The sequence below is a fragment of the Lathamus discolor genome, chromosome 23, assembly GCF_037157495.1.
Source record: "Lathamus discolor isolate bLatDis1 chromosome 23, bLatDis1.hap1, whole genome shotgun sequence".
NCBI classification, from domain to species: domain Eukaryota; kingdom Metazoa; phylum Chordata; class Aves; order Psittaciformes; family Psittacidae; genus Lathamus; species Lathamus discolor.
In genome coordinates this window covers 718,873-739,688 of record NC_088906.1, presented here as the reverse complement: position 1 = coordinate 739,688, position 20,816 = coordinate 718,873, and the positions used below count along the sequence as shown (strand labels likewise).

General features: G+C 53.7%; 1 protein-coding gene and 1 long non-coding RNA gene across 11 annotated transcripts; one reads left to right on the top strand and one right to left on the bottom strand.

Annotated features, from left to right (window-relative positions):
• Positions 1 to 1,214: 1,214 nt before the first annotated feature.
• Positions 1,215 to 12,339, top strand: LOC136003838 (uncharacterized). 4 transcript variants are annotated; one of them, XR_010608190.1, is made up of 7 exons: positions 1,215 to 1,329; positions 1,958 to 2,616; positions 3,233 to 3,453; positions 3,730 to 3,842; positions 4,907 to 5,022; positions 5,466 to 5,605; positions 9,411 to 12,335. It is a non-coding gene; the product is annotated as an uncharacterized LOC136003838 (long non-coding RNA). The 4 variants fall into 4 exon arrangements; XR_010608191.1 differs by lacking the exon at positions 9,411 to 12,335 and adding an exon at positions 7,568 to 8,062; XR_010608193.1 differs by having other exon boundaries at positions 1,216 to 1,329; positions 2,404 to 2,616; positions 9,411 to 12,339.
• LOC136003836 (uncharacterized) lies at positions 2,616 to 16,233 on the bottom strand. 7 transcript variants are annotated; one of them, XR_010608189.1, is made up of 8 exons: positions 15,995 to 16,185; positions 14,708 to 15,366; positions 13,871 to 14,091; positions 13,482 to 13,594; positions 12,302 to 12,417; positions 11,719 to 11,858; positions 9,385 to 9,556; positions 2,616 to 3,270 (listed from the first exon to the last, which is right to left on the bottom strand). XR_010608189.1 is itself a non-coding variant. In XM_065659813.1 (8 exons), the coding sequence occupies exon 8, from the start codon at positions 7,940 to 7,942 to the stop codon at positions 7,112 to 7,114; it is 831 nt and encodes a 276-aa protein (XP_065515885.1). In that variant the 5' UTR covers positions 7,943 to 8,850; positions 9,385 to 9,556; positions 11,719 to 11,858; positions 12,302 to 12,417; positions 13,482 to 13,594; positions 13,871 to 14,091; positions 14,708 to 15,366; positions 15,995 to 16,192; the 3' UTR covers positions 4,981 to 7,111. The 7 variants fall into 7 exon arrangements, 6 of the variants coding, with proteins under 6 accessions (XP_065515885.1, XP_065515889.1, XP_065515884.1 ...); XM_065659813.1 differs by lacking the exon at positions 2,616 to 3,270 and adding an exon at positions 4,981 to 8,850 and having other exon boundaries at positions 15,995 to 16,192; XM_065659817.1 differs by lacking the exons at positions 2,616 to 3,270; positions 15,995 to 16,185 and adding an exon at positions 16,206 to 16,233 and having other exon boundaries at positions 4,981 to 9,556; positions 14,708 to 14,920.
• Positions 16,234 to 20,816: the final 4,583 nt, after the last annotated feature.

The window sequence follows — 20,816 nt, the reverse complement described above, 5'->3', positions numbered from 1 at the left end:
TGCTCTGAATCTCTGTGGGGTGCTCTGCTTTGTGGGATGCTCTGGAGCCCTGTGGGATGCTCTGAATCCCTCTGGCATGCTCTGCTTGTGGGATGCTCTGAATCCTTGTGGGATGCTCTCCTTGTGGGATGCTCTGAATCCCTCTGGCATGCCCTGCTTCCTTGTGGGATGCTCTGAATCTCTGTAGCATGCTCTGATTCCTTATGGGATGCTCTGACTGTGGGATGCTGTGAATCCCTCTGGGATGCTCTGGATCTCTATGGGATGCTCTGAACCCCTATGGGATGCTCTGCTCATGGGATGCTCTGAATCCCTATGGGATACTCTGCTCATGGGATTCTCTGAATCCCTATGGGATGCTCTGCTTGTGGGATGCTCTGAATCCCTATGGGATGCTCTGCTTGTGGGATGCTGTGAATCCCTGTGGGATGCCCTGCTTGAGGGATGCTCTGAACAGCTATGGGGATTTAAGGTCCCTTCCACCCCACACCACGCTCTCTGACTGTAAAGTACGATCTGCATTTGGCTGCAGAAGAGCTCTCGGCACTGAGTCAGGCCCAGGAGCAGGTGCAGACATTTGTGCAGAACATCCTGTCTTTGCTGCTGGCCTCACCAGAGGCCACTGGAGACCGCTGAGGGCAGGTCAGGCCTGGAGAACAGCCAGGATCAAGGGCAGCAGCGCCACCTCCTCTGAAGGAAGCCCAAGGGCTGAGGCTCTGCAGTCTCTCCTTTGCCCTGCACCACCCTTGGCTTTCAGCCCCACAGCAGAGCCCTTCTGCAGCCGCTTCTCAGCTCTTGTTGTTCGCTGGCAGCTTCCAAAGGCACTTGTGCCTCTGCCGGAGCCGGAGCAATGGCCCAGCCCGTGCTGCGGTGCGTGGGGCGCTCTGATGGCACCATCAAGGGAGTGCCGGGCTCGGCAGCGCTGGCAGGAGCAGAGCTGTGGGGCCTGACCCTGCTCCCGAGGCAGACGTGGGTGAGCTCCAGCACTTGGGGTTTTGGGCAGGAACCTTCGGCTCCGCTTCCCCCTCAGCGTGCTCGGCCGCCATGACACCGGGCGGCGCCGCCAGATGACGTCAGAGCTGGCGGACGGAAGGGAGGGGGGGAAGGGTCCGGGCGCACGGCGTCTGTGGTAGCCTCTGGCGGGGGATGTGGAGAGGAAAGATGGGGTTGGAGCCGGGATGGGGCCTGGATGGAGCCGGGATGGGGCCAGGATGGGCCCGGGATGGAGCCGGGATGGGGCCAGGATGGAGCCGGGATGGGTCCGGATGGAGTTGGATGGAGCCGTGATCGGAGCGGATTGGAGCCTGGCAGGAGCCGGGCAGGAGCGGGGTGAGCGGGGCTGTGGCAGGGATTGAGTGGGAAGGGCAGGGGCTGGGCTGGGCTGGAGCCGGGGGGCAGGGGGTCGGGAGCAGGGATGCAGTGGGGGGGTCAGGGCTGTGGGGCGGGGTGGAGCGGGGTGGGCAGGGGGCACAGCAGGGGTGCAGTGGGGTGAGGTGGGCTGGGCTGTGCCAGGAGCGCCCGGGAAGCGGGGCCTGACCCAGCAGGGGAAGTGCAGGCAGGGCTGGAGCCCACGCTGCGCATGGTGGGGATGGCGGCGGGCCCACTGTGTCCCAGCAGGGCTGGGCTAAGGAGCCCCCGCCGTGCTGGAGCAGCGCTGTCTGCGGTGCTGAGCAGTGTAAAGGACGTGTGTGGAGGGTTAAAGGGTCGGTGGCAGAAGGAAACAGTTGCGGTGCAGACTGGTTTCCTGGCCCTGAGGATCCGTTCCCGAGATGTGGAGTACATCTTTGTGCGTTGTAAAATGTTGTTGTATCCAAATGCAATTCGTCATTCTTGAATTGTGTGACACGATAATGACGATGGAAATAATGAAAAGTCGTGTTTGGCACCTGTTTGATAGGCATATTCTTAATGCATAGAGAAGCTGAGATAAGCTGAAGCAATGTCTGTCTTGCTTTAGCCCTTTGCAGGACATCTGGCATCTATTCCGATGGCTGCAGTGAAACAAGAGGCTGGCTCCAATGCGCCATTCGGGTGGAGAGGCTTCCCTGGGACTCCCTCCTACCACATAGCATTGATGTGTGATGCTAAAGCTGTTTCCCTGGAACACATGGGAGCCAGACTTGAGTGAGGAAGGTCAAAGTGATATGAAAGCGGCAGTGCTCATCTCAAGCTTTGTTCACAGTTGTGCAACAGGAGCATAAGTTGGAATTGGGATGGTTGTCAGGACCTTGATCATTCCCAATGTGAAAATCATGCCATGATGAATAACACTTTAAGGAATCTGGTGTTCTCTCTTTAAGAGAAACCAATGAAGACAGGAATCCCATTCAAAGACCTTATGTCTCAATGCATTCTTCTGTTCAGAAACATTATTGTCTGCCTTTTTGCTTTTCTTCTTTCCAGAGCACAGTGGAGAAAGTGGTGGCTGGCTCTGTCCCAGTTGCTCAGATGATCCCACTTGGAATCCCTCTTCTAGGGAAGGATAAGCATGCAGTAGCCACAAATACTCTTATAGAAATGAACTCAGGTCTGAGTAAGAGCTTTGAATCCAGGTGAAAACTTCACTTATGTGTTCATGTGGATTATTAAGCCTCGAGACTGCAAAAAGCCGTGTGTGTAAGTATAGTATATTTTATTAACTTCTCATCCACATCCTCTGTGGATCATTGGCCTTCACCCCCAGCCCAGGAGATAAACATCTGAGGCTGAGAGAGCTGAGCTTGTTGAGCCTGGAGAAGAGAAGGCTTCTTAAGGGGAGACCTTAGAGCAGCTCCCAGGGCCTAAAGACGCGATGAGAGACCTGGAGAGGGGCTTTGGGCAAGGGCCTGTAGGGACAGGACAAAGGGAATGTCTTTAACCTATGAAAGGGGAGATTGAGATGAGCTCTTAGGCAGAAGTTCTTCCCTGTGAGGGTGCTGAGGTGCTGGCACAGGGTACCCAGAGAAGCTGTGGCTGCCCCATCCCTGGCAGTGTTCAAGGCCAGGTTCGACGCAGGGGCTTGGAGCAAGCTGCTCTAGTGGAAGGTGTCCCTGCCCGTGGCAGGGGTTGGAACTGGATAAGCTTTAAGGTCCTTTCCAACACAAACTAGCCTGGGATTCTGTGATTTTGTTCAATACCTTTAGCACTGGATGTAATTCTTAAATGATGGGCAAAATGAACCACGGCATCCTTCAACTGCCATATATGTTAGTAAGGGTAAGAATGGAAAACTAAGTTGTGTTTTCTTCTCCAGTGTCAGGAAACATGACCGAATTCAGGTTCCTCTTCATCCTGCAAAAACAACCACCGCATCTTCAGGAGCTGCGCATGCATCTTGTTCCAGTGCTAACTAGTGCAGTTAGTTAGGAACTACTGCTTGTGTCATAGCTGTAGAAGATCCATCATGCCTCAAACCTTGCACGGTGACAGGTGTGGGCGTATATGTAAGAGCTCCAAGTTTTTCCAGTGATGCCTGTAAGTGTCTTCTCTCTGGCTTTTTAATTTTACTGAAAACTAACTTAGTATCTTTCTGGCCTAGTTTAGTTGTCAGTAAAGTCACTCTTCCCAGTTGTTTTCCTATTTTCTCAATAGCCTTTGAGCTGTAAGGATCAGTACCAGCAGCTGCAACTATCAGCTGCTGTGTCTCAGTTTTGTGACTTTGTGACTTTGCTGCTGCAGACTGTAACCAGGAAAATACTGAAAACCTCTTGTTAGCCTTACTGACATGGTGTGATGTGGCTTTTTCTTCAGATGGCACCACATCTTGAATGCAGACATCTGCTACCAGTAAATACACCCGTTGCATTGGATGGGAGTCAGCAACTGCTGCACAGGTGCATCCCCAAACCAACATCTGCATAAAGGTAATTGAGAATAAATCTAACAAAAGAGTAGTTTACCTCCTGGCATGCATGTTTCTAACAGGTGACTTCATTAAAACTAGTTTGATCCAGCTTGGGTTTCTCTAATTACATTGTGAGAGCTTTAAGGGTTAGCAGAATTCAAACCACCTTGACTAGAAATAAGCATTAAAGGTAAACCACATAAGCTCAGGAAGGCATCTTGAAAATCACAGGAGGTAGCAGTCTGAAAGACAGGACGTGCATTGTGTTCAGTAGGGAGGTATTCTGTGATTTTATCATTATGGCCTTACTATTACTGAGCATTTTAAGTTTATTAAATAGGTTCTCATTACTCTGCTTCCCTGCGTTGCTTGTAAGTGCTTGGCACAGATGGGCTGGCAAGATTGGGGCAGTGGGGAGATGCACAGAATGCTCAAGCACAGCATTAGTCAGCGATCCAAAAGTGCTGGTGGGCTTAAGTAGCCAAAATCTACCCTCCAGAATACTCCCTACATAAGGGCATGGGGACCCACGTAGGGGCTGTCCTCCACCCTTCCAATGAGGGGAGGGGGTGTGAGAAGGAGCCAACTGACACTGCATGTCCACAGTTGGTAGATTATAGACACTGCCCCAAACTGGGTGTTTCCTGGCATTCCTGATGCTGATGCAAAGGCAGTCCTGAAATATTTGGTGGCAACCATCAAAAGAGCAGACTCGTGATTCTTGGCTCTGGTGGGATCTCGCTTGTGAGATACAGTGACTGTGCTCGGTCACCCTCAGGGCGACAAGAACCATTTTCCTTGCAGATACTGGACTTGCTGTTTTGTGTGAGTGCAGTGACTAAGCAAACTGGCGCTAGTCTATAGAAAGATCTGCAGGTATTGATGCTGGATCTGCTGAGGGAACTGTACCATAGTTGAAAATGAATTGGCACCAACATGCATGGATTTGTGCTGGGCAAGCACTATGGCCTAATGTCCTGGGTTCAGCAGCAGCAGTCATTTTTCTCCTCCTCAGTAGCTAGTGCAGCACTGTGTTTTGATTTTTTGGCCTGGGAACGGTGTTGATAACGCCAATGTTTTTAGTTTCTGCTCAGGTGTTTGCTCTGGCCAAGGACTTTGTGAGCCTCCTGCTCTGCCAGGGAGGAGGGGAAGCCAGGAGGAAGCAGAGACAGGACACCTGACCCAAGCTGGCCAAAGAGGTATTCCATACCACAGCACGTCATGCCCAGGATGTAACGGAGAGTTACTCAAAAGGGCTGGGACTGCAGGGTTGGAGGAGGTATCGGTGGGTGCTCGGCTGGGGGGAGTGGGGCGATTTATTGGTCGCCTGGTGTTGAGGTGTTGTAATCTTTCCTCTTGTTATTTCCTTTATCATTATTATTATTGGTGGTAGCAGTAGTGATTTGTGTTATACCTTAGTCACTAAACTCTTCTTATATCAGCCCGTGGGAGTTGCATTCTTTTTGATTCTCCTCTCTGACCCTCCGGGAGCAGGGGAAGGGCAAGAAGTGGGGGGAGTGAGAGAGCAACTGCATGATTTATGGGTGACTTTGTTTAAACCACACGTTTGATCATTTTGTGGAGTAGCCTGTCTGTCAGCAGAACACTTGTGTACCCAGTAACCTCCCTGGCACTCTTACAGACACCAGGTCCTGCTGCATTCCCCAAGGTGGAACTAGACGTCTGCAATAAAGGAGCTCCCATGTACACGATGGAACCAAAAGCAGCCTTGGAGGAGACAAAACAGGGAAGCCAGGGCCAGCAGACTACCGCCCAGGAAAGGTAAGGCAGCCTGCCCACCTCTCCTCCTCTGCTTTGCAACTACCAGCCTTTGAGCCTCCCTGCTTTCTGTTGGGGCTTCTGAGAACACACGACCACCTTAGTGCAGTGACCAGCCACAGAACAGCAGGCCTGCTCTCCTGCCTTGGCCCGAAGCTGAGCAGAGGGAGGCCAAGGAGCACATCTCTGCCTCTCCACTAGCTCAGCTATTGAAAGCTGACACGTACTCACACATCACAAGCTGTTGGGAAGGCATAAGCCGACCCTGGATCAGACCTTTCTCATGCACTGGGGGTCGGGGGCAGAGTAGGGGTATCCTGCAATGTCTGGCTGGGGCTAGAAGGGTTCTAGACTTGGAACTAATTCCAGTGCCAGCTCAGTTCCAGCCATGAGCTTGCCCTGCCACATGGAGTGGGCATGTCACTCCAGTTTCCATCAGAGACTAGATTTTTCCTTTGAGTGGCCTTCTAAAACCCCTTGAAGGATGTATTTTATCTGCCCCTTAGCTCTGTCTCTGTTGCCTTTACCTTCCTCCCCCAAAGAGGGAGAGATGCCAGTCAGTACTGCGGCAGAGCACTGGCAATGTCCTAATAACACCAGAGGTTTCAAATGTGCCACTGGGACCTGGGGACTTTAGCTAAAGGTGCTGTCATGATTTAGGACAGCTGGTAGCTCAGAACCACACAGCCGCTCACTCACTCTCCTTCCTATTCCCCCCCTTGGCTTCCGGAGGAAAGGAGAGGAGAGTGGAAAGAATGTAACTCCCATGGGCTGAGATAAGAACAGTCCAGTAGCTAAGGTATAACACAAAACCACTACTGCTGCCACCAATAATAATAATGATAAGATGAATAACAAGGGGAGAGGATACAGTTGCTCACCACCCATCAACTGATACCCAACCTGCCCTGAGCAGGGATCTGGGCCTCCCGGGTGACTGCCCCCAGTTTCCCCCTGGGGCGGCTGCAGGGTCTCTGTGCCCCCCTGCAGGATGGAGGGATGCGGGCAGGGGAAGGGAAGGGCAGCACAAGAGACGGGACCACACCGGGGAGTGTCACAGACCGGGTCACAAAGGGCCCCGCTGTGACCCTTCTGCCAAGGGCAGGTGGCACAGGGCGTCCGGTGCAGGCTGGCCCTGGAGCTGGGATAGTCCCTGTGCCAGCAGCTGTCCTGCTGTCGGGAACCTTCTCTGCAGCTCTCTTTGTACCCAGCCCGGGTGTGCTGGGCTTCCTCCATCTGCCATGGCAGATATATACATCTACATATACACAGAGAAAAACATCATTTCTTAGTGCATGGACCTATAAAGCTGCTGAGTCCATCTGGTCCATGATGTCAGGCTCCATCTCTTGTTACAGTCTCTCAGAGCAGGAGAGGCTGTGTGCAGTGTTCACACTCATGAATAACCTGGGCAATAGTGTCCATTGCTAAGTCCACCCCTCGATCATGAGTCCATCTCTATGTTGCATCTCTGCCCTGATGGCCTGAAGTGTCATGGGCCCACCAGGCTCAAAATAATTCACTGTCCCCTTCAGCAGTTTCTGCAGCTTGTTGATGGGGACTCCATACAGCTGCCTTCCATCTCCGATGCTTCCAAAGCACTGGAGGGGCCCAGTGGACCAGATACTCGCTCATACTGTCCCCCACACTCTGCCACTCATGACTGTCCAGCCTTGGGGAAGATCTCTTGGTCCTCCCATATTGTTGTCTAACCCCAGACAAGACCCAAACCTGACTTTGCTTAACTTCTGAGATCAGACAAAATGGCCGTGGGTAGAACACCCTCTGTGTGTGTGCCAACATGCTGATCCCCATCACAATCAGCAGGCAGGTCCCAAGGGTACCCACAGGCCATTCGAACCCTTCAGAACTCTCCAATGACGCTGCTGTGCTTGTCCCTGGGGCTGGTGCAGCTGCTGTGCTTGCCGGCTCTCCCACCACCATCTTCTCTTTCCCTGGGTGCAGCTCTTCCTCCTCTGCCTTGCTGGGAAATGCTGCGTGCACTCCTGCATCCTCCTGCGGCTCTGCGGGCGGCTTCCGGGGGACACTCTCGGCCGCCGCGGGGCTGGGCTCGGCCGCGGGGCTCGGCTCCTCCGCGGGGCTCGGCTCCTCGGCCGCCCCCTCCCGCTGCTCAGCAGCCGCCTCCTTCCTGGCCTCCGGTCCCGCTCCCGCTGCCGCCTGGTCCCCGGGACCGCTCTCCCGGGCCGCTTCGGCCGCCGCCGGCTCCCGGGGCCGCTCCCCCTCGGCTCCCCGCAGCCTCACAAAGACGGAGGCGAGGACAAGGGCCAGGGCGGTGAAGAGCAGCAGGACGGCCGGGTACAAGTCCACGGCCACGTCCATTTCCCCCTACTGCCGGAGCCCACCCGTATTACAAGCCATTGCCATAAAGTACAGTGAAACAAAAACCTTAGCCCAAGCCCCACACTTGATAAACACTAACACAGGGAATACCGGCTCTAAGTAATGTACTACATTCTGAAGCTCTGAGAGCAAGAGAAACAACTTTGAGAGCCAATAAATCAGCACTGTGACGACTATTAATCTGATCATCTCCGTCGTTATCTCAACCCTTCAAGCCCCACGTTGGGCGCCAAAAAGAACTGTCGTGGTTTAAACCCAACCACAAACCTCGTCCACTCACTCCCCCCACTTCTTGCCCTCCCCCTGCTTCTGGAGGGACGGAGAGGAGAATCAAAAAGAATGCAACTCCCACGGGTTGAGATAAGAACAGCCCAGTAACTAAGGTATAACACAAATCACTGCTGCTACCACCAATAATAATAGTGCTAAAGGAAATAACAAGAGGAAAGAATACAACACCTCAACACCAGCCGACCAATAACTCACCCCACTCCCCCCAGCCAAGCACCGACCGATACCTCCTCCAACCCTGCAGTCCCTCTACCCCCCTTCCGGGTCGCTCCAAGTTACATCCTGGGCATGACGTGCTGTGGTATGGAATACCTCTTTGGCTAACTTGGGTCAGGTGTCCTGTCTCTGCTTCCTCCCGGCCTCCCCTCCTCCCTGGCTGAGCATGAGGCTCAGAAAGTCCTTGGCCAGACCAAACATTCGAGCAGCAACTGAAAACATTGGCATTATCACCACTGTTCCAAGGCCAAAAGATCAAAACACAGCACTGTACTAGCTCCTAAGAAGGAGAAAAATGACTGCTGCTGCTCAACCCAGGACAATGAGTCACTCTGACACTGGCCTGAGGTCAGCGGAGCAGCAGGGAGCGAGCATGCAGCCTGCAGGAGAAAGGAGACGTTAGTGCACAGCTCCTGAGGGGCAGCTCCTGCCACCCGGCAGCGCTGGGGACTTGAGGGTGTCACAGAACCATGGAATGCTTTGGGTTGGGATAGACATTAAAGGTCATCCAGCTCCAACCCCTGCCACAGGCACGGACACCTTCCACTAGAGCAGCTTGTTCCAAGTCCCAGCCAACCTGGCCTTGAACACGGCCAGCCATGGGGCAGTCACAGTTCCTGTGGGCACCCTGTGCCAGTGTCCCACCACCCTCACAGGGAACAACTTCTAAGATCTCCTCTCAATCTCTCCTGTCAGGTTAAAGACCTTCCCCCTTGTCCCATCGCCACAGGCCCCTCTTCTCCCCACAAGAAATGAGGCCAGATCCCAGGATCATCCCTCGGCAGCCGCAGCGCTCCGCTGCTGGCTCAGCCAGCGCAACTCGCACACCCAGTCCAAAGCAGCCACTCTGGGGAAGTCACTTGAGGTTTTCTTGGCAACTCCTAAAGCACCCCAAGATCACCATCGCCACCCACCTCGTTCCACGCTCCTGTCTCCACAGGTGGCACCGGCTCCAAGGCACCAAGACGGGAACCACCAGAGGAGCTGCTCTTGCCTCCTCCACCGGTAGCTTGTGCTCCATGGGGCAGCTGTCGTCTCCCGGTGCCTCTGCTGAAGGGTTCCGTGGGGTTCCATGGCCTTGCACACCTGAACACGGAGCGTTCCAGAATCAGCCACCCCTGTGGTCCCATGTCCCCAAGGTCATTGTGATGCATGAGCTCGGGCTGGGTCCATGGGGTACTCCAGAGGTGCTACAGGCATTCACTGGGATTCTCTAGTGGTATCCCCAGGATGCTCCAGGGCTCCTGAGGATGTTCCAGGGGTGCTTTAGGGGTCATAGCAGCCAAACTGGGGTTATTATACTCCAATTTTGCCACGACCAGGGAGCATTTTCTCAATCCTGACACTTACTTATTAAAAAGAATTTCTCTCCTCATCAAATCACAGAAGCACAGAATAGTTAGTGTTGGAAAGGACGTTAAGATCATCTAGTTCCAACCCCCATGCCATGGGTTAATCGCTATTAAATCAGTGGTAAATCCAGGCAGAGCTGCCTCTCTGTAGGCCTTGAACCAGGAAAAAACTGCTGCCAGATGGATTTCATTCTGGGCAGCCTGTGACAAGTGTCCCACCACACTTACAGGGAAGAACTTCCTCTTAAGCTCTCATCTTATTCACCCCCCTCTGTCAACTTAAAGCCGTTCCCACTTGGCTGATCACTACATGCCCCCTCCAGCTTTCTTGTAGGCATCAAACAGATACTGGGAGGCAAACTCATTGTCTAAGTCATCATCTAAATTATCATTTGTATCATCTTCAAATCACTGTCAATTAACAGTTGAATTGAAAGTTAATTATTGCTAAATCACCATTGGATTCCCATTTGATTTTAATTCAGTCCCTGATTAATTACCATTGGTCATTAACAAGGCCCTTTCAGTTATCCCCACAAGGATGACTTCTCTGAACCATTCCCCTGTGAAGCACAGTGAGGCACAGCTCCAAGTCCATTTCCCTTCACGTGTGCAGCAGCAGATCCAGCAAGTGCCCCCGCTCCCCACTGAGGGCCATGGCAGATGGAGGAAGCCCAGCACACCCGGGCTGGGTACAAAGAGAGCTGCAGAGAAGGTTCCCGACAGCAGGACAGCTGCTGGCACAGGGACTATCCCAGCTCCAGGGCCAGCCTGCACCGGACGCCCTGTGCCACCTGCCCTTGGCAGAAGGGTCACAGCGGGGCCCTTTGTGACCCGGTCTGTGACACTCCCCGGTGTGGTCCCGTCTCTTGTGCTGCCCTTCCCTTCCCCTGCCCGCATCCCTCCATCCTGCAGGGGGGCACAGAGACCCTGCAGCCGCCCCAGGGGGAAACTGGGGGCAGTCACCCGGGAGGCCCAGATCCCTGCTCAGGGCAGGTTGGGTATCAGTTGATGGGTGGTGAGCAACTGTATCCTCTCCCCTTGTTATTCATCTTATCATTATTATTATTGGTGGCAGCAGTAGTGGTTTTGTGTTATACCTTAGCTACTGGACTGTTCTTATCTCAGCCCATGGGAGTTACATTCTTTCCACTCTCCTCTCCTTTCCTCCGGAAGCCAAGGGGGGGAATAGGAAGGAGAGTGAGTGAGCGGCTGTGTGGTTCTGAGCTACCAGCTGTCCTAAATCATGACAGCACCTTTAGCTAAAGTCCCCAGGTCCCAGTGGCACATTTGAAACCTCTGGTGTTATTAGGACATTGCCAGTGCTCTGCCGCAGTACTGACTGGCATCTCTCCCTCTTTGGGGGAGGAAGGTAAAGGCAACAGAGACAGAGCTAAGGGGCAGATAAAATACATCCTTCAAGGGGTTTTAGAAGGCCACTCAAAGGAAAAATCTAGTCTCTGATGGAAACTGGAGTGACATGCCCACTCCATGTGGCAGGGCAAGCTCATGGCTGGAACTGAGCTGGCACTGGAATTAGTTCCAAGTCTAGAACCCTTCTAGCCCCAGCCAGACATTGCAGGATACCCCTACTCTGCCCCCGACCCCCAGTGCATGAGAAAGGTCTGATCCAGGGTCGGCTTATGCCTTCCCAACAGCTTGTGATGTGTGAGTACGTGTCAGCTTTCAATAGCTGAGCTAGTGGAGAGGCAGAGATGTGCTCCTTGGCCTCCCTCTGCTCAGCTTCGGGCCAAGGCAGGAGAGCAGGCCTGCTGTTCTGTGGCTGGTCACTGCACTAAGGTGGTCGTGTGTTCTCAGAAGCCCCAACAGAAAGCAGGGAGGCTCAAAGGCTGGTAGTTGCAAAGCAGAGGAGGAGAGGTGGGCAGGCTGCCTTACCTTTCCTGGGCGGTAGTCTGCTGGCCCTGGCTTCCCTGTTTTGTCTCCTCCAAGGCTGCTTTTGGTTCCATCGTGTACATGGGAGCTCCTTTATTGCAGACGTCTAGTTCCACCTTGGGGAATGCAGCAGGACCTGGTGTCTGTAAGAGTGCCAGGGAGGTTACTGGGTACACAAGTGTTCTGCTGACAGACAGGCTACTCCACAAAATGATCAAACGTGTGGTTTAAACAAAGTCACCCATAAATCATGCAGTTGCTCTCTCACTCCCCCCACTTCTTGCCCTTCCCCTGCTCCCGGAGGGTCAGAGAGGAGAATCAAAAAGAATGCAACTCCCACGGGCTGATATAAGAAGAGTTTAGTGACTAAGGTATAACACAAATCACTACTGCTACCACCAATAATAATAATGATAAAGGAAATAACAAGAGGAAAGATTACAACACCTCAACACCAGGCGACCAATAAATCGCCCCACTCCCCCCAGCCGAGCACCCACCGATACCTCCTCCAACCCTGCAGTCCCAGCCCTTTTGAGTAACTCTCCGTTACATCCTGGGCATGACGTGCTGTGGTATGGAATACCTCTTTGGCCAGCTTGGGTCAGGTGTCCTGTCTCTGCTTCCTCCTGGCTTCCCCTCCTCCCTGGCAGAGCAGGAGGCTCACAAAGTCCTTGGCCAGAGCAAACACCTGAGCAGAAACTAAAAACATTGGCGTTATCAACACCGTTCCCAGGCCAAAAAATCAAAACACAGTGCTGCACTAGCTACTGAGGAGGAGAAAAATGACTGCTGCTGCTGAACCCAGGACATTAGGCCATAGTGCTTGCCCAGCACAAATCCATGCATGTTGGTGCCAATTCATTTTCAACTATGGTACAGTTCCCTCAGCAGATCCAGCATCAATACCTGCAGATCTTTCTATAGACTAGCGCCAGTTTGCTTAGTCACTGCACTCACACAAAACAGCAAGTCCAGTATCTGCAAGGAAAATGGTTCTTGTCGCCCTGAGGGTGACCGAGCACAGTCACTGTATCTCACAAGCGAGATCCCACCAGAGCCAAGAATCACGAGTCTGCTCTTTTGATGGTTGCCACCAAATATTTCAGGACTGCCTTTGCATCAGCATCAGGAATGCCAGGAAACACCCAGTTTGGGGCAGTGTCTATAATCTACCAACTGTGGACATGCAGTGTCAGTTGGCTCCTTCTCACACCCCCTCCCCTCATTGGAAGGGTGGAGGACAGCCCCTACGTGGGTCCCCATGCCCTTATGTAGGGAGTATTCTGGAGGGTAGATTTTGGCTACTTAAGCCCACCAGCACTTTTGGATCGCTGACTAATGCTGTGCTTGAGCATTCTGTGCATCTCCCCACTGCCCCAATCTTGCCAGCCCATCTGTGCCAAGCACTTACAAGCAACGCAGGGAAGCAGAGTAATGAGAACCTATTTAATAAACTTAAAATGCTCAGTAATAGTAAGGCCATAATGATAAAATCACAGAATACCTCCCTACTGAACACAATGCACGTCCTGTCTTTCAGACTGCTACCTCCTGTGATTTTCAAGATGCCTTCCTGAGCTTATGTGGTTTACCTTTAATGCTTATTTCTAGTCAAGGTGGTTTGAATTCTGCTAACCCTTAAAGCTCTCACAATGTAATTAGAGAAACCCAAGCTGGATCAAACTAGTTTTAATGAAGTCACCTGTTAGAAACATGCATGCCAGGAGGTAAACTACTCTTTTGTTAGATTTATTCTCAATTACCTTTATGCAGATGTTGGTTTGGGGATGCACCTGTGCAGCAGTTGCTGACTCCCATCCAATGCAACGGGTGTATTTACTGGTAGCAGATGTCTGCATTCAAGATGTGGTGCCATCTGAAGAAAAAGCCACATCACACCATGTCAGTAAGGCTAACAAGAGGTTTTCAGTATTTTCCTGGTTACAGTCTGCAGCAGCAAAGTCACAAAGTCACAAAACTGAGACACAGCAGCTGATAGTTGCAGCTGCTGGTACTGATCCTTACAGCTCAAAGGCTATTGAGAAAATAGGAAAACAACTGGGAAGAGTGACTTTACTGACAACTAAACTAGGCCAGAAAGATACTAAGTTAGTTTTCAGTAAAATTAAAAAGCCAGAGAGAAGACACTTACAGGCATCACTGGAAAAACTTGGAGCTCTTACATATACGCCCACACCTGTCACCGTGCAAGGTTTGAGGCATGATGGATCTTCTACAGCTATGACACAAGCAGTAGTTCCTAACTAACTGCACTAGTTAGCACTGGAACAAGATGCATGCGCAGCTCCTGAAGATGCGGTGGTTGTTTTTGCAGGATGAAGAGGAACCTGAATTCGGTCATGTTTCCTGACACTGGAGAAGAAAACACAACTTAGTTTTCCATTCTTACCCTTACTAACATATATGGCAGTTGAAGGATGCCGTGGTTCATTTTGCCCATCATTTAAGAATTACATCCAGTGCTAAAGGTATTGAACAAAATCACAGAATCCCAGGCTAGTTTGTGTTGGAAAGGACCTTAAAGCTTATCCAGTTCCAACCCCTGCCACGGGCAGGGACACCTTCCACTAGAGCAGCTTGCTCCAAGCCCCTGCGTCGAACCTGGCCTTGAACACTGCCAGGGATGGGGCAGCCACAGCTTCTCTGGGTACCCTGTGCCAGCACCTCAGCACCCTCACAGGGAAGAACTTCTGCCTAAGAGCTCATCTCAATCTCCCCTTTCATAGGTTAAAGACATTCCCTTTGTCCTGTCCCTACAGGCCCTTGCCCAAAGCCCCTCTCCAGGTCTCTCATCGCGTCTTTAGGCCCTGGGAGCTGCTCTAAGGTCTCCCCTTAAGAAGCCTTCTCTTCTCCAGGCTCAACAAGCTCAGCTCTCTCAGCCTCAGATGTTTATCTCCTGGGCTGGGGGTGAAGGCCAATGATCCACAGAGGATGTGGATGAGAAGTTAATAAAATATACTATACTTACACACACGGCTTTTTGCAGTCTCGAGGCTTAATAATCCACATGAACACATAAGTGAAGTTTTCACCTGGATTCAAAGCTCTTACTCAGACCTGAGTTCATTTCTATAAGAGTATTTGTGGCTACTGCATGCTTATCCTTCCCTAGAAGAGGGATTCCAAGTGGGATCATCTGAGCAACTGGGACAGAGCCAGCCACCACTTTCTCCACTGTGCTCTGGAAAGAAGAAAAGCAAAAAGGCAGACAATAATGTTTCTGAACAGAAGAATGCATTGAGACATAAGGTCTTTGAATGGGATTCCTGTCTTCATTGGTTTCTCTTAAAGAGAGAACACCAGATTCCTTAAAGTGTTATTCATCATGGCATGATTTTCACATTGGGAATGATCAAGGTCCTGACAACCATCCCAATTCCAACTTATGCTCCTGTTGCACAACTGTGAACAAAGCTTGAGATGAGCACTGCCGCTTTCATATCACTTTGACCTTCCTCACTCAAGTCTGGCTCCCATGTGTTCCAGGGAAACAGCTTTAGCATCACACATCAATGCTATGTGGTAGGAGGGAGTCCCAGGGAAGCCTCTCCACCCGAATGGCGCATTGGAGCCAGCCTCTTGTTTCACTGCAGCCATCGGAATAGATGCCAGATGTCCTGCAAAGGGCTAAAGCAAGACAGACATTGCTTCAGCTTATCTCAGCTTCTCTATGCATTAAGAATATGCCTATCAAACAGGTGCCAAACACGACTTTTCATTATTTCCATCGTCATTATCGTGTCACACAATTCAAGAATGACGAATTGCATTTGGATACAACAACATTTTACAACGCACAAAGATGTACTCCACATCTCGGGAACGGATCCTCAGGGCCAGGAAACCAGTCTGCACCGCAACTGTTTCCTTCTGCCACCGACCCTTTAACCCTCCACACACGTCCTTTACACTGCTCAGCACCGCAGACAGCGCTGCTCCAGCACGGCGGGGGCTCCTTAGCCCAGCCCTGCTGGGACACAGTGGGCCCGCCGCCATCCCCACCATGCGCAGCGTGGGCTCCAGCCCTGCCTGCACTTCCCCTGCTGGGTCAGGCCCCGCTTCCCGGGCGCTCCTGGCACAGCCCAGCCCACCTCACCCCACTGCACCCCTGCTGTGCCCCCTGCCCACCCCGCTCCACCCCGCCCCACAGCCCTGACCCCCCCACTGCATCCCTGCTCCCGACCCCCTGCCCCCCGGCTCCAGCCCAGCCCAGCCCCTGCCCTTCCCACTCAATCCCTGCCACAGCCCCGCTCACCCCGCTCCTGCCCGGCTCCTGCCAGGCTCCAATCCGCTCCGATCACGGCTCCATCCAACTCCATCCGGACCCATCCCGGTTCCATCCCGGGCCCATCCTGGCCCCATCCCGGCTCCATCCCGGCCCCATCCCGGCCCCATCCCGGCTCCATCAAGGCCCCATCCCGGCTCCAACCCCATCTTTCCTCTCCACATCCCCCGCCAGAGGCTACCACAGACGCCGTGCGCCCGGACCCTTCCCCGCCTCCCTTCCGTCCGCCAGCTCTGACGTCATCCGGCGGCGCCGCCCGGTGTCATGGCGGCTGAGCACGCTGAGGGGGAAGCGGAGCCGAAGGTTCCTGCCCAAAACCCCAAGTGCTGGAGCTCACCCACGTCTGCCTCGGGAGCAGGGTCAGGCCCCACAGCTCTGCTCCTGCCAGCGCTGCCGAGCCCGGCACTCCCTTGATGGTGCCATCAGAGCGCCCCACACACCGCAGCACGGGCTGGGCCATTGCTCCGGCTCCGGCAGAGGCACAAGTGCCTTTGGAAGCTGCCAGCGAACAACAAGAGCTGAGAGGCGGCTGCAGAAGGGCTCTGCTGTGGGGCTGAAAGCCAAGGGTGGTGCAGGGGAAAGGAGAGACTGCAGAGCCTCAGCCCTTGGGCTTCCTTCAGAGGAGGTGGCGGTGCTGCCCTTGATCCTGGCTGTTCTCCAGGCCTGACCTGCCCTCAGCGGTCTCCAGTGGCCTCTGGTGAGGCCAGCAGCAGAGACAGGATGTTCTCCACAGATGTCTGCACCTGCTCCTGGGCCTGAGCAGTGCTGAGAGCTCTTCTGCAGCCAAATGCAGATCGTACTTTACAGACAGAGAGCGTGGTGTGGGGTGGAAGGGACCTTAAATCCCCATAGCTGTTCAGAGCATCCCTCAAGCAGGGCATCCCACAGGGATTCACAGCATCCCACAAGCAGAGCATCCCATAGGGATTCAGAGCATCCCACAAGCAGAGCATCCCATAGGGATTCAGAGAATCCCATGAGCAGAGTATCCCATAGGGATTCAGAGCATCCCATGAGCAGAGCATCCCATAGGGGTTCAGAGCATCCCATAGAGATCCAGAGCATCCCAGAGGGATTCACAGCATCCCACAGTCAGAGCATCCCATAAGGAATCAGAGCATGCTACAGAGATTCAGAGCATCCCACAAGGAAGCAGGGCATGCCAGAGGGATTCAGAGCATCCCACAAGGAGAGCATCCCACAAGGATTCAGAGGATCCCACAAGCAGAGCATGCCAGAGGGATTCAGAGCATCCCACAGGGCTCCAGAGCATCCCACAAAGCAGAGCACCCCACAGAGATTCAGAGCATCCCAAAACCACAGCATCATACAGAGCTCCAGAGCATCCCATAGGGATTCAGAGCACCCCAAGCGCATCAGAACCCCCCCATCTCCCCATGGAAGCCCCCATCGACACCCCTGAGCCACCCCCCTCCCCATGGAGCTCCCCCCATGGAACCTGCCTCTCTATGACATCAGCCCCAGCTCCAAGGGACCTGCATCCAGCACCCGTATCCCCGGGGCACTTGCGCTTTGGGTGCAGTGGTGCTTGCAGCTCCTTGGTGTCACCTCCTTGGTGTCACCTCCTTGGTGTCACTCTTAGCGGTGGTGGCAGCGATGGCTTTGCTCCGTGTCATCATCCTGCTGGCCTCGGCCTGGCTGGTGCAAGGCTCCTGGGACAGCTGTGGGTGAGTGGCTCCAGGCTCCAAGGTTCCTGGTATTCCATAGGGAGATGCTGCTGCTCCCAGCCACGGTCACACCAATGGGGAGGTGGGATTTGAGGAGCCCCACTTGCTTGCCATCACCCCATGCGGTGGCACAGCACAGCTATGGGGCACCCCGTAGGGTCCTTAGTCCTGCAGCACCCTAGGAGGCAGGATGATGCTCATCTCTGGGACACTGCGTAGGGTCCCTTTTCCCTGCAGCACCCAGTGGGGCGGGACAATGCTCGCCCTTCATCCCTAAGCATCAAGTGTTGGGCTTCTGCTTCAAGAGGGACCTGCGGTACCCGTCCCATGGCTGATTCTTACGGGATGTCGCGCATCGTCGGAGGCATGGATGCGCACCAGGGCGCCTGGCCACGGATGCTCAGCATCCAGTTCCCCACAGCCAACGCATTCTCGCACATCTGCGGGGGGTCCCTCATCCCGTATGAAGACAGGCTGAAGAAGTTGGGGCTTTTCAGCCTGGAGAAGAGATGGCTGCGTGGAGACCTAAGAGCAGCCTTCCTGTACCTGAAGGGGGCCTATAGGGATGCTGGGGAGGGACTCTTTGTCAGGGACTGTAGTGACAGGACAAGGGGTAATGGGTTAAAACTTAAACAGGGCAAGTTTAAATTGGATACAAGGAGGAAATTCTTTCCTGTTAGGGTGCTGAGACACTGGAATCGGTTGCCCAGGGAGGTTGTGAGTGCTCCATCTCTGGCGGTGTTCAAGGCCAGGTTAGATGAAGCCTTGCGTGGGATGGTTTAGTGAGAGGTGTCCCTGTCCATGGCAGGGGGGTTGGAACTAGATGATCTTAAGGTCCTTTCCAACCCTAACTATTCTATGATTCTATGATCACCCCTCAATGGGTCCTCACAGCCGCTCACTGCTTCGTCGCGCAAAAGTAAGGGGGAGAAGGGATTCCAGCCATAGGGAATAGGCAAGGAGCAGCTCCCATCCCGTCCCCTTCCCCATCCTGGATGCACTGGGAAGAGCGCTCAGGAGAAGGCTGCTTCCAGCTTGACCGCCCTTGAGCCTAAGGCACACTGCTTTCCTTTGCGAAGCAGCCGCAATGTGGCTCCTTCCCATCCCTCTTCTCCATAGAATGGATTAGAAGAGATTAAAATGGAATGGAATGGAATGCAATGCAATGGTTATGGATCATGGAGTGGGGTGGCTTGGAAAGGAGCTTGAGATCATCCACTTCCAACCCCTTGCCATGGGCAGGGATGCCTTCCATAGAGCAGCTTGCTCCAAGCTGGCCTGCAGCACTGCCAGGGATGGAGCATCCAAACCTTCTCCATCCATGCCATCCCAGTGCCCCAGCACCCTCTTAGGGAATCCCTTCCTTATCTCCAGCCTGCAATTCCCTCTCAGAACCCATCAGCCCTTGTCCTATGGCTCCAATCCCTGCTCTTCCACTCCCTCCCAGCTTCACCACGCATTGCTTCATGATGGTCAGAATCATGGACGTGGCTTGGGCCAATGCCGAGACCCACAAGAGTTGGATACGGAAGGTCGTGGTCCAGGAATATTTTACGGCTTAGGATCACGGTTAGGGTTAGGTTTAGGGTTAGGGTCAGGGTCAGGGTTAGGTACAGGGTTAGGTTTAGGGTTACGTCTTAGGGCTAGGGATAGGGTTAGGGTTAGGTTTAGGGTTAACCGTAACCGGAGTTAACTCCAGGGGTGGAGTTAACACCAGGGGTGGAGTTAACTCCAGGGGCGGAGTTAACTCCAGGGGTGGAGTTAACACCAGGTTGAGCCTTAGGGTTCGGGTTAGGGTTACAGTTAGGATTAGGTTTAGGGATAGGATTAGGGTTTGGTTTAGGGTTAACCTTCACCAGAGTTAAGCCTAGAGGCGGAGTTAACCCCAGGGTTAGGGTTAGGATTCCGGTCAGGATTAAGTTAGGGTTATGGTTAGGCTGGGTTAGGATTAGGGTTAGTGGTAGGTTTTAGGGTTAGGGTCCGGGTTACGGTTAGGGGTTAGGGTTGGTGTTAGGGTTACGGTTAGGGTTAAGGTAAAGGTTAGGGTTACCTCTAACCGGAGTTAACCCTAGGGGTTAACTGCCCAAGGTTCCTGCCCAAAACCCCATACATCATACAGAGCTCCAGAGCATCCCATAGGGATTCAGAGCACCCCAAGCGCATCAGAATCCCCCCATCTCCCCATGGAAGCCCCCATCGACACCCCTGACCCACCCCCCTCCCCATGGAGCTCCCCCCATGGAACCTGCCTCTCTATGACATCAGCCCCAGCTCCAAGGGACCTGCATCCAGCACCTGTATCCCCGGGGCAGTTGCGCTTTGGGTGCAGTGGTGCTTGCAGCTCCTTGGTGTCACCTCCTTGGTGTCACCTCCTTGGTGTCACTCTTAGCGGTGGTGGCAGCGATGGCTTTGCTCCGTGTCATCATCCTGCTGGCCTCGGCCTGGCTGGTGCAAGGCTCCTGGGACAGCTGTGGGTGAGTGGCTCCAGGCTCCAAGGTTCCTGGTATTCCATAGGGAGATGCTGCTGCTCCCAGCCACGGTTACACCAATGGGGAGGTGGGATTTGAGGAGCTCCACTTGCTTGCCATCAGCCCATGCGGTGGCACAGCACAGCTATGGAACACCCCGTAGGGTCCTTTGTCCTGCAGCACCCTAGGAGGCAGGATGATGCTCATCTCTGGGACACTGCGTAGGGTCCCTTTTCCCTGCAGCACCCAATGGGGCGGGACAATGCTCGCCCTTCATCCCTAAGCATCAAGTGTTGGGCTTCTGCTTCAAGAGGGACCTGCGGTACCCGTCCCATGGCTGATTCTTACGGGATGTCGCGCATCGTCGGAGGCATGGATGCGCACCAGGGCGCCTGGCCACGGATGCTCAGCATCCAGTTCCCCACAGCCACCGCATTCTCGCACATCTGCGGGGGGTCCCTCATCCCGTATGAAGACAGGCTGAGGAAGTTGGGGCTTTTCAGCCTGGAGAAGAGATGGCTGCGTGGAGACCTAAGAGCAGCCTTCCAGTACCTGAAGGGGGCCTATAGGGATGCTGGGGAGGGACTCTTTGTCAGGGCCTGTAGTGACAGGACAAGGGGTAATGGGTTAAAACTT

What these genes read in the sequence shown, in the direction of transcription:
- LOC136003836 (XM_065659817.1), bottom strand. Translation starts at nt 7,942, where the DNA reads ATGGACGTGGCCGTGGACTTGTACCCGGCCGTCCTGCTGCTCTTCACC.